Below are 11,903 nucleotides of genomic sequence, written 5' to 3' on the forward strand. Positions count from 1 at the left end.
TGACCTTCAAGGCTGCTGAAATCAGTTTGCCATTTAGAGGCTTCTTTCAAACAGAGGAGGAATGAGGAGAGGAGAGCTTCTAAATCCAAGGCCTTAATTATACTACAAGCATCGGCTATGTTAAATGTTACATTAAAAAAGTCAGGAGACGTCTGGGAGAAATCCTAGGTGATGGATTTAGAGACCAGGTAGAGGAGCAGGGTCCAAAGATCTGGTGAAGATTTTGGAGCTCCTAAAGAGGTCTTGGGCAAATTCAGTGAAGTTAAAATATATACAACTGTTGGCTGGAAATTCTAACTCATGAAAGAGTTAAGAATAGTTTGAACTGGTCAGTTGCCCTATTGGCTAACACAGTTCTCTGAGGTATAAGTTTACGGTAAATGGTAGGAGAATTGGTGGAAAGCTGGGGGAAGACCAAGTTAATTAAGCAGTAGTCTCCTTAGGGAAACGTTTTTGGGCAACATAAGGAAATGGTGGGAAATGAAAACTTACGCCAGCAGAGCAATTCTCTGAGATAAAAGTCTGAGGTAAAAGTAATAGATTTGCGGAATACCTGTCTGAGCCTAAAAACCACTAGTACAGTGGACTCCTGAGTTAAAATTTTGGGTAAAGTAAGGAGTTCCTGTGAAAATCCTAGGCTTTAGAACTTATAATTGTAAAATGGGAATGTATCACGATTACGTGTAGATACAAAGATATAGAACTCCATTCCTTTGGAGATTTACCTAATATTCATTCCTTCTGAAAAATAACGGAAGCAGTTTTTTCTGATTTTTAATCAGGCTGATTTAGATGCCAAAGATAAAGCCCATACAGGGGGAAAGTTCTTGTACATCTTACACAGTGTGTATTTTAACATGTCATTTATCAGACAGAAAAAAAAGGTCCATAAAGCTGACTCAAGGAGGGTAGAGGGGAGGAGATATTTCAAAGAAGGAGCATTAGAAGCTGCCTTATAATAAATCGGTCTTATTTATTTGTTTGTTTGTTTGTTTGTTTGTTTGTTTATTAGATTTCTGCTCTGCCCCCCTAGACAGTGTCTACTCAGGGTGGCTTACAAATGTCTTCTAGTCTTTATAGCTCAGTATTGTCAAATCTGGATAGCAGGAATGGCTCTCTAGCATTTAACACAGGATTCTTTTCTACCCCGGCGTAGGAAATATACCCTGATATTCCCTGGTCATCCCTGATCCATCCAAGTTCTAATCAGCTCTGTCACTGCTTAGCTAACAAAATCAGATGAGACTGGGGTGTTCCTTTTTCCATATGGAAAAAAGGGGCTGAGTGTGGTTCCCCTAGCACAGTCTGCTAGTTCCAGATAGTGAGTTGTAAAGGAAAAATGAGTTAATTAGTGTAGGTTTTCTGCTACATTGATTAGCAGCTTGGATATTAACTTCCCCAAACCTCACTCAAAGCACTGCCTTACATCGTCACTTTTGATCTATCTGGACTCAAGGCAATGAAAACGGAATTTCAAAAATCACTTGTTCACAGCTATAGTAAAATTTGAATCTGCTTAGCACATAGGATGCTTTTGAATTGTGGTGCTGGAGGAGACTCTCGAGAGTCCCCTGGACAGCAAAGAGAACAAACCTTTCCATTTTGAAGGATATCGACCCCGAGTGCTCACTGGAAGGACAGATCCTGAAGCTTGGCTATCTCATGAGAAGAGAAGACTCCCTGGAAAAGACCCTGATGCTGGGAAAGTGTGAAGGCAAGAGGAGAAGGGGACAACAGAGGACAAGATGGTTGGACAGTGTCACCCAAGCGACCAACATGAATTTGACCCAACTCCGGGAGGCAGTGGAAGACAGGAGGGCCTGGTATGCTCTGGTCCATGGGGTCATAAACACTCGGACTTAACAACTAAACAACAACAAACAGCACAATGTGATCAGATCACATTGTGAAATACAGTGGTGCCTCGCACAACGGGCGCCTCGTAGAGCGATGAATTCGCTCTACGAGACCGTTTTAGCGATCGCAAATGCGATCGCAAAACGGTGCCCGTATAGGCGGGAAATCGCAGAACAAAGGTCGGTAACTTCGCTTTGCGACCAGCCAATCAGCTGTTCCGCGGCTTCAAAATGGCCGCCGGAACAGCCGAAAGGGGCCGGGGTGCAGCGTTTTCGCGCCCTTGGTAAGCAAGGGGAGCGCGCGAAAACGCTGCGGAAGCCCCGAAATGGCTGCGCGCACCCTGGGCCCTTTCGGCTGTTCTGGCGGCCATTTTGGACCCGCCAGACAGCTGATGGCAGCCATTTTGGCACCCTCGTTGTGCGAGGGGAGGGCGCGAAAATGGCTGCCGGTCCCTGGGAAACATCGCACAACGGTAAGTATTTTATGGCATTGGAACGCATTAAACGCTGTTTAATGTGTTCCAATGCCTTTTTCTGTTCCGTAGTGCGATGTTTCCCACAACGAAGGTTAATCCGGAACGGATTAACCTCGCTGTGCCTACGTGAGCTTCCCTGGTTCCCACTAATACTGCAACCATATGAAGTCCTAGCCATATAAAAAATATTCCCTGTGCAAGCATATTACAGGAGACTTGAGAGAGGTAAGACTATTACTGGACCCAAAGGGACAAAGCTATCTCTGTAATATTACCAGCCAAGTAGCCTTCTCTCTTATCTACTAATGTTCTGCAAACTCCATCACAAGTTGATCCGCTCATAATCATCTCTACTTCTAATTCATCCCAATAAACCTCTCCCTAACCCTACCCTGGCCACTACAATTACACACAATTTTCACATTTTCACATAAAATCTCATTAGAGATTTATATTGCAACACAACGAATGCAATTTTCTTCAACATCACATGCAAACGCTCTGTGAAGGCTGCTATTACTGGGAATTAGGAGTATGGTGACTTTTGTGACTTCACTCCTATCTGGAGGGCCAGTTCCAAAGTGTGTTTCTGGGAGAATGCTCTGCTCTCATGCTATTTATGCTACATGATTTCCACAATTCTATGTTATCACTCTATTTTTTATCATCTAAACGTAACTGATCAACAAATTAATCTAGTATTTTTTTTAATTCAGTGTTATCAAGTTGACATTCAGCTCTCTCATTCCTTTTATTTCAGGCAGATCAGTCCAATAAATTTGCACTTGAAATGAATAAAGGACTGGCTGAAAATGAAGCTCATCCTCATAAGATCCCATCCAGCCCTCCTACTTACATTTAAACTGCAATTCTAGAAGCTGGCAGGTGGGCATCTTCCTGTATTTATGTAATTCTGGATCCTGTCACTTCAAGATTAAAATATTTTCAGGCCAGACATTCCAGTTGCCTCCCCACCCTAGAACAGGGCTTGAACAGGATGGCATAAAATGGCTTCTCAAAGAAAAAAATAGTGGAGGATATTTAAGGCATTAGGAGGTATAGGGAGACTCTAAAGCAGCCATTCTCCACCCTTTTTGGCCATGGTCCTTAAGGAGTTATTTCAGGTTTCAGGGGGCCCTGTCAAACAAGGATACAACACAGATAGCTTTCATAAACTTCTCACATTTTTCAGTCTGTGCACCCCTTCAAATGTGCCAGCACACCTCCAGAGGGCCATATGGCCCCACTGAGAATGGCTGCTCTAACAGATCAGATTTCAGTTTGGTGGTATTCTTGGACCCATCTTTGTTGCTGGAAACTCATGTGGCGTGTCAGTGGCATGCAGCACCTTTGGCAAGCTGAGGCTCAGCTGAAACCCCTTTTTGGGAGAACCTGACAACAGCTATCCATGCTGCCTTATCCTCCAGATTTTAGATTACTGCAATGCACTGCTCATTAGGCTATCTTTCAAGATTAACCATTTAGTGTGGGTAGTTCATTTAGTGTGTTATGCCACAGAAACGGCACTGGTCGCACTGTTGGATGACCTGTTGAGGGAGGCTGATGGGGGCAATACATCCTTATTGGTCCTCCTTGATATCTCAGCCACCTTTAATACCGTTGACCATGGTATCCTCCTGGGGAGGCTCTCCAAGTTGGGAATTGGTGGCCTGGTGCTTGCCTGGCTCTCATCCTTCTTGGAGGACTGTCCCCAGAGAGTACAGCTTGGGGAGAGTGTTTCAGCCCCATGGAGCCTCAATTGTGGGGTCCTGCAGGGGTCAATCATCTCCCCAATGCTGTTTAATATCTATATGAGGCCGCTGGGTGTGGTCATCACAGCATGTGGGCATCGTGCCACCAGCTCTACATCTCCTTTTCACCTACTTCAATGGATGCCGTTCTGTCCCTTCACTGCTGCCTGCAGACTGTACTGCAATGGATGCAGCTGAATGGGTTGAGGCTGAACCCGGATAAGACGGAGGTCCTGAGGGTGGGTGGTCCCTCCATTAGCTGTTTGGGTGACTCCCCTTCTTTTGCGGGGATGACTCTCACCACAAAGAGAGAGGTTCGCAGCTTGGGGATACATCTGGACATGGCGCTTACCATGGAAACCCAGGTGGCGTACGTGGCCCGCTCCGCCTATTTTCATGTATGGCGGAATTCCCAGCTGTGACCATATCTTGATAGGGGGGCCCTCATTACTCTTGTCCGTGCACTTGTAATCTCAAGATTAGACCATTGTAACATACTCTACGTGGAACTGCTTTTGAGGTTGATGTGGAAACTTCAAATGGTGCACAATGCGGCAGCCAGGCTTCTTAGTGGGGTGAGGAAATATCAGCATATCTCCCCGACTCTGGCCGCTTTGCATTAGCTGCCCATTCATTTCCGCATTGACTTCAAAGTGCTAATGATGACGTATAAAGCCCTAAATGGTTTGGGACCTTGATACTTGGCAGATCGTCTTCTCCCACCAAGATCTACTGGAATCACCGGCATAGCCAGCAGGGATGGCTGAGGGGCCTAACGCCAAGGGAGGTCTAGAAAGAAAGAACAAGAAACCAGGCCTTCTCGGCAGTGGCCCCTCAGCTATGGAACAGCCTCCCAACAGAAATCCGTCTGGTATCCACAGTGTGTGTTTTTAAAAGCCATTTAAAAACTTGGCTATTTAGGCAGGCCTTCCCTCCTGTCAATTAACTGATCTTTAGTCTTTATCTGTCTAAACTATTTCATCTTAGCTATATTTTAAAATAAGTGTCAAATTATGATGTTTTACATTATTTTATGATATTTGTTATATTGTGACGTTTTTATTATGTGTGTAAGCCGCCCAGAATAGACTTTGTCTAGGTGTGGCGGGGTAAAAATCTAATAAAAATAAAGTTCAAAATATAGCTGCTTATTAACTAGACCCAATAGTTGGGAATATATCATCAGTGCTGAAAAAAATATGCTAGTTTCCTGTCCATTTGTCAGTATAATTCAAAGTACTCATACTTTCTTTTAAAACAATTTAGGATCTATATACCTTAGGAAATGTGTTCCTTGACATCAGCTTGCTTGTGCACAGGGATCATCTTCAGAAGTCCTTGCTCCAGTCATCTGATGCCAGACATGGCAGACAGTGACTGTGAAAGAAGGCCTCTTCTATTATGACACCCTGTGTAGAGAATTTTTTCCGCATGGAGGATTCCTGTGGAGGAAGAACAGCTGGCACTTGGTGTTGGTATCTTTTCAAGATGTCCAACAGCTTTGTTTTTGTTTCCAAACTATGAACTGAATAGATTTATAAATTGTGAATGAAATGTTTTAGCAATGCCTTTTCATTTTCATTTTGTCATTATTGCTCATATGTTTATTATGTTTTGTCTCACTGTTTTGAACAAAGCTCATCTGCTTTTATTATAAGGTGAAACAGCAATTCCTGGGGTGGGGGGAAATATGATTTCAGTAGTCTCTGAAAACCCTCTTTCCTTCAAGGTGCATTTCTATCTACAATCCATCAAAACATGTTGTATTATACACTTTGGTCTGGACTGCATTCTACAACAGTAGAATAACAGCTTTCTCAATACTTCCTCTCTGAAGAGAAAATATTTTAAAAAAAACCTTCTTCCAGAGACCAGCACACTATTCACAAATTATGGATGAACAAAAAAATGAAACCATATAGTGGCCTGGAACCACATTAGCTGGACTTACCACTAATGTTTCCACAGGCACTGGCCCCATACTTTCTGATGCCAGCTCTGCTACACTACACGATAAGATGTGAAGAAGTGTCTGCTAGCATTTGTCTGAATGAGAGTAGAACCCTCTGCATAAAGCAGTGCTCACATTCATACAGAGGGTCCTTCATATGCCACTACAAGAAAGTACAGTGCTTTTATCCACTGCCCCAAATCTGTACTCTTTTGACTCCACATAGTTCAGCTGTCTTTCCAAGTGAAGGAATCAGCAAATGAAACTGCTGCCAGTATATTTCAACTGACTTTTAGGACTAGAGAATAGCAAATTCAAGCTAAGATGGAAGCGCATGGAAGCAGCACCCTATACTATATTTTAAAGTAGAGTGAACCGATGTGATATAAGTTCAAGTGGTTTTTTGAACAAGCATCATGCCCACAAATACATCAGTGCCCTAACAGACTAATTAAATTAAGGAAGTATACTATAACTTTGTATCATTGCAAGCAATTTCAAAACAATGCTGGAATAAAATCCACTATGCACATTTATGTGCATGTATCCAAAGCAAATTACCATCACCCCCCCCCCCCAATATTCAAGTTCCCATATTCTGGAAGAACAAAAAACTACCCTTTGTTGTTATAGGCTGCCAAGTTGTATTTGACATACCTCAGCCTTCAATAGGGTTTTAAAGATATTTAAAGAATTGTTTCACCATTGTCACCTCACAAGCAAGGTTCCATGACCAAGTAAGGATTTGAACCGGTTCTCCAGAATCCAAGTCCATCACTATAAATTGCATGTAAACAGCTAAAATTCCAAATCTCAACAATTGAGTTCTGATGTATTTTTTATTTTGGAGATATCACCCTCCCAATTTTCTTGATATAATCTACATCTCAGTAAATTGTATGTTTTAAATGTAAATGTCCTGTTCCTACAGAATGTCACAGCATAGCTAAAGGCCTGTCTGAAGTCAGATGCTGGTTTAGCTGCACAATGGGTTTAATTTTAGGCTAGAGATTCCGTCAAGTACACATAGGATAACCAGACTGAGTAAGCTTGAACCATTTTGTGCTCACTGTGCTGATGGCATTGAAGCCCCCCAGTTTCAGCTGGCAGCTGGCTTACATAAACTGAATGGGCTTCACTAGTGCTATTTCTAAATGCATTTGATGTCAATGGCCATGAAAAACTAGGAAACTATTAGGTGGATTGGGACCATTAACAGGCATGTTGAAAAGGAGACCTAAGACAGCTCAACAGCCTGGCTCCACCAGATTTTAAAAATCAACACCAAAAGACTATGGACTTAAATCCATGCAAACTAATACACTTTATTTATTTATTTATTTATTTATTGAATTTATATCCCGCCTATCTGGACTATAAGTCCACTTTTGCATCCCACTGATTTCAACAGAATGGTTAAACACCTACTTAAATCTCTCCCAGTGGACTTGAAAGTCTTTACCATGAATTAAAACATAAAGTGAAGTCCACTGAAGCCACAGTTTTGACAGATTTAGTAGCAACTGCTGAAATTCAACTTCTCAACAAAAATTAATTGCTTTACACACACATATATACACATACATGACAAAAACACATTTAATGTACAGTTAATGTTTTGGCATACTCATTCATACTACACCACTGTTGCTTAAGATATTTCAAGTTATTTAAGTGGATGGCACCCCACATCAAAATGCTTACAACAGTAGGTTTTATGCACAGACCCTTACCTAGGTAGAGTGATGAGTTTTCTTTCTTGACATTGTCATCCAAGTAGGTTGGTCCCAGAGTATAGATGGGTGTGGAGCCCATGCCAATGAGAATTTGGGCACAAACAAACAAAGCTACATAGAGGGAGTGTTCATTTCCACCTGAATCCTTGAAACAGGCTGGAGACTCCACATGGTCTTTGGCTGTATTATTGCCAGTCAAGCACAAACCATCGTTAGATACAGAAGAATTCAGTTCCTGGATCTGATATGGTGGAGAGATGAAATGAGGTAAAGAAAACATGGCAGCCCCAAGAGCAATAAACAAACCACCAACAGCAAGCCACAGAGGCCTCCGCCCTCGCCCCCCAAAGTAACTGATGAACACCACTACCATTAGGCTGCCAATATCAAAACAGCTGACCAGCAGCCCAGATTCTGAGCTTTTCAGACTGTATCTCCTCTCAATGGTAGTGATAACACTGCTCAGATAGCCAGACACCATGAGGGACTGGATGAACGTCAGGAAGCACATACAAACCAAAAAGAATCGGGAGTCTAGCAACACAACGTTGAAGAATTTTCTACCTGGGATTACTAAGAGTGTGGAAGCCGGGGAAACCCCCTTACTCAGGCCGGCAGAGTTATTGCAGTCCATTCTTTCTGTGAAGCTCCCAATTCTTGAAAAGCTGGAAGCTGTAAAAGATAACATCGTCCTAGAAGATGCTGTAGCAGCTGCAGCAGCAGCAACGTTGTTGTGATGTGCTGATGAGTCGGTATCAAGGCCACACTTCTGATCAGAGACCCCCAGGAAACTCTGTAAGAAATTCCTTTTAGCAGCAAGGAGGGCACTTTGTGCAGTGTTAATCCGTGGAACAGACCCATTGAGAACTGGCAAGCTCTTGGATCTGAAGCTCTCATCATGCTTTTCTGGCTGCTGTCCCCCAACAGAATATTGACGTTGGTGCTTCTGCTGCTTTGTTGTCCCGGAAAAGAGCATTCTGATGGCAAGCCCAGTTGAGGCCAGATTACCAACTCCCAATTAGATGCATGATCTGGTTAAAAACTAGTGCTGCCTTTTCATGTCAAGAACATGCAAGTGCTCCCTGCAACGTTCAAAACTAGACCCAGCCACTCTGCAATAAGAAAGCCTACAATCCAATGCTGTCACATCAATGCATCTGCTCACGTGTGCAGCAGACTCTTTTGTGGCTCCATCACTCTTAACAGTGCTCTCTCACCAGCAGCTGAACTATAAACAGACTGGACAGAGCTGCTCCCCCCTCTGCAGGCACATTCCCACATGGATTAATAGGCCATGTTTAGCAGTGAAGAAGTGCCAAATCTCCAAGTGAAGCCCAGCCATTCTGGGCAAGTGTCCTTGACGGTCTGCATCATCTGTAGCTCCAGAGGACACCCTCTCTTCTTGTACCAACTTTAAAGCCAGCTGAAGACAAGTATACTAATCTGTAATGCAGAGAAGAAAAAGAGGGAAAGAGAGATAAAGCAAAGAAGGTCAGCATGCTGCTTTTGTTCTGTTTCCCCCAGCAATAGTTCCCAGCTGCTGCTCCCTGGGGCTAGAAAAGGACACAGCAATCTCTATTATTGGCCTTTCTTCTACAATAAAAACACAAGGGTTGGGATCCCACTGCCATCCACTAAAATCCCCCTCCCATTTGCTGCACTCAGCCTAAGTCAAAAGCAATTTTAATCACTCCTCAAAAAGGGCATTCTGGTAAGTGATTATAGCTTGAATTTCTCCTACAAAAAGCAGTAGGAAAATCTGAAGGGAAATTTTTGTTTATTTTACCTATTTACTTCCCAATGCTGCTCCTGCACTGGACTCTTTATGAAGACATATCTTTATAAAGCAGAATACATATATGTGTGAGTGTATAAAACAGGACACTGCCCTTATGTGAGCTCTACAGCCCCTTTTATCTACCTCATTTCACTGGCAAAGGTCAGCAGACTAAATCCTTTATTTTCAGGGCTAAAAATAGGCTGGAATAAATATTCAAATATAATGATACTGTATGGCAGACTGAATGCATCCAATCCATAGGCTGCTCTCTTCAGCTTTTGATAAGAGACACTGGAGTTACAAGAGGTTCTTCCACCGACAGAAAGAAACAGGCACAGAAAACAAAGAGTCTCTGAGCCATGCACATCCAATGAACGCCTGCCAACCTGGTAAGGACTACCTAAGGCTTGAGAGCATTGCTTGCAACAAGCAACTGCCATTTCATGTCCCTCTTCAGGCTCGGGTTACAACCAACAAAGGGAACTAACTGGGTGAGGGGACACAAGAGTGTCGCCGGGCACTCACCGCCACATCCACGTGGATCTGCACCTTTGAAGGGAGAAAACTGCTGTCCTACAGTTGGAATCCCTTATTGTTTAAAAAGAAGAAGAAGAAGAATTCGCTCCACGCCTGGCTTTGTGAGTGTCTGCCAGGGCTTGGTACAAAAGTATAAAAGAACTTCCATCCACCTTTCTTAAGAACAAGGAAGGCAAAGGGAATCGGTTTAACGCGACAGCTGCCGCTGCCCTGCATAACAAGTATCACACGCTCGGCATGCTCAGCGCCTCCCAGAAAAAGCCACAACTCTCTCTCTCTCTCTCTCTCTCTCTCTCTCTCTCTCTCTCTCTCTGTGTGTGTGTGTGTGTGTGTGTGTGTGTGTGTGTGTGTGTGTGTGTGTGTGTGTCGCGCGCGGTTGTCCTGTTGAACACACGCCGCGTGTACACACCGTATTCTCGGGAAAACCTCCCACCACCGCCAAGTGGGGGTTCTGCACCCGTTTCCTCTGAAGAAAACCCCCCCCCGCCGATGACTTCAGTGGGAGAGGCGGGAGTGGAGCGGCTGTATCCCCCCCCCCCAAGATGCCCGCACTCCCTCCCTGGCCGCCTCCCGCGGATGGGGTTTCTTTCTCTCCTTCCCCCCCCCACGCCCCCAGTCCCTGACTGACACAACCCCCCCCCCCGGGGCGCCGCTCCATCCCCGTGAGGAAGGGTGGGGAATCCACCTCATGACGGGCAAAGAGGAGCTGCCTCAAGTCCCCTCTTTTGTCTCCCTTCTGACTCCGGCTGCCCGCCCGTGGCGTCCCACCCCCAAGTCCCAAAGTTTAAGGGAGAAGGCGAGTGAGGGGTCGAAGGGAACCCACGAAGAGGAGGAGGAGGCGGAGGCGGCAGGCAGGCAAGCCATCAGGGACAGTGAAAGAATCATAATATATATATTTTAAAAAAAAAAACACGGCATCCCAGGCGGCGGCGGCGGCGGCGACACCCTTCGGAGACGAAAAACTCGCCTTTTTACTCACTCAGCTCGCTCGCTCGCCGGCATCGGAGGGAAGTAGGGGGAGGCGGCGAGCCCGCCTCGCCCGCTCAGGGCTGAGTGGTTTCCCGTCCTCAGGTAGGGAGGGAGCCCGGCGGTCTCCTGCCTTGAACTCTCTCACCCAGCCTGACACGGGATGCGGAGTTTCCTCCGGCTCTCCGGGAGCGAGGCCGGGCAGAACGCGCAGGCGCACTCCCTCCCCTCCGCATTCTCCTTTGTGAGGAAGAGAAGAGGCGCCCAGCAGCCGTTCCCGTTCCACCTGCTCCTGCCGCTCCGAGAAGGGCGCCCAATGGCTTCCGCGGGAGAACAGCCGAGGAGGCGCGAGCTGGCCGGGAGCGGCAAACGCGGTTCGCTCGGAGGAGGCCGCCTCCAGCGGGGAGGCGAAGATAAGCCCCGAACCATCCCAAGCGTAAACAACACACGAATCCCAGTTCACGTGGGATTTCTCCGGAAAGTATAAAAATACATTCGAGGCTGCATTCCCACGGACACTTAACACGCCTTGTTCATCCCATTGTATTTAGCAGAGCTGGGAAACGGTGGTGTGTGGAGATTACGATTCCCAGAATCCCCTAACCAGCTGGCTTTTTCTGGGAGGCGCTGGACGTTGTAGTTACCAAGAACAGTAACGTTTCAGAACTGTGGAACTTACCGGCCAGGAGGGTCGGCAGGAGTGGAAGGGAGCACACAAGGGCACGTTCGTACTGTCTGCAGACATTCAAAGAACAAATAAATAAAGGATTCCCCTTGCTCTGAAGACAGCCATGTTGCCCGGAGATCCTTCGGAGTGAACATGTTGACGTTTGACCGCTAAGTTTTATTT

General features: G+C 45.3%; 1 protein-coding gene across 4 annotated transcripts in view; it reads right to left on the reverse strand.

Annotated features, from left to right (window-relative positions):
* Positions 1-11,201, reverse strand: part of SLCO5A1 (solute carrier organic anion transporter family member 5A1) — a 79,911-nt gene extending 68,710 nt beyond the window's left edge. For 2 of the 4 annotated variants that reach the window (XM_020812520.3, XM_072999012.2), the window contains exons 1-2: positions 11,067-11,201; positions 7,768-9,213 (exon numbers count right to left, since the gene is read on the reverse strand). In XM_020812520.3, coding sequence (XP_020668179.2) covers positions 7,768-8,746 — 979 coding nt within the window. In that variant the 5' untranslated portion in view covers positions 8,747-9,213; positions 11,067-11,201. Of the gene's footprint in view, positions 1-5,360; positions 5,526-7,767; positions 9,214-11,066 lie in introns of those variants that run through there. The other 2 variants (XM_078393809.1, XM_078393808.1) reach the window with 2 other exon arrangements.
* Between the last annotated feature and the right edge of the window lie 702 nt (positions 11,202-11,903).

This window comes from Pogona vitticeps, chromosome 4, assembly GCF_051106095.1.
Source record: "Pogona vitticeps strain Pit_001003342236 chromosome 4, PviZW2.1, whole genome shotgun sequence".
Taxonomy (NCBI): domain Eukaryota; kingdom Metazoa; phylum Chordata; class Lepidosauria; order Squamata; family Agamidae; genus Pogona; species Pogona vitticeps.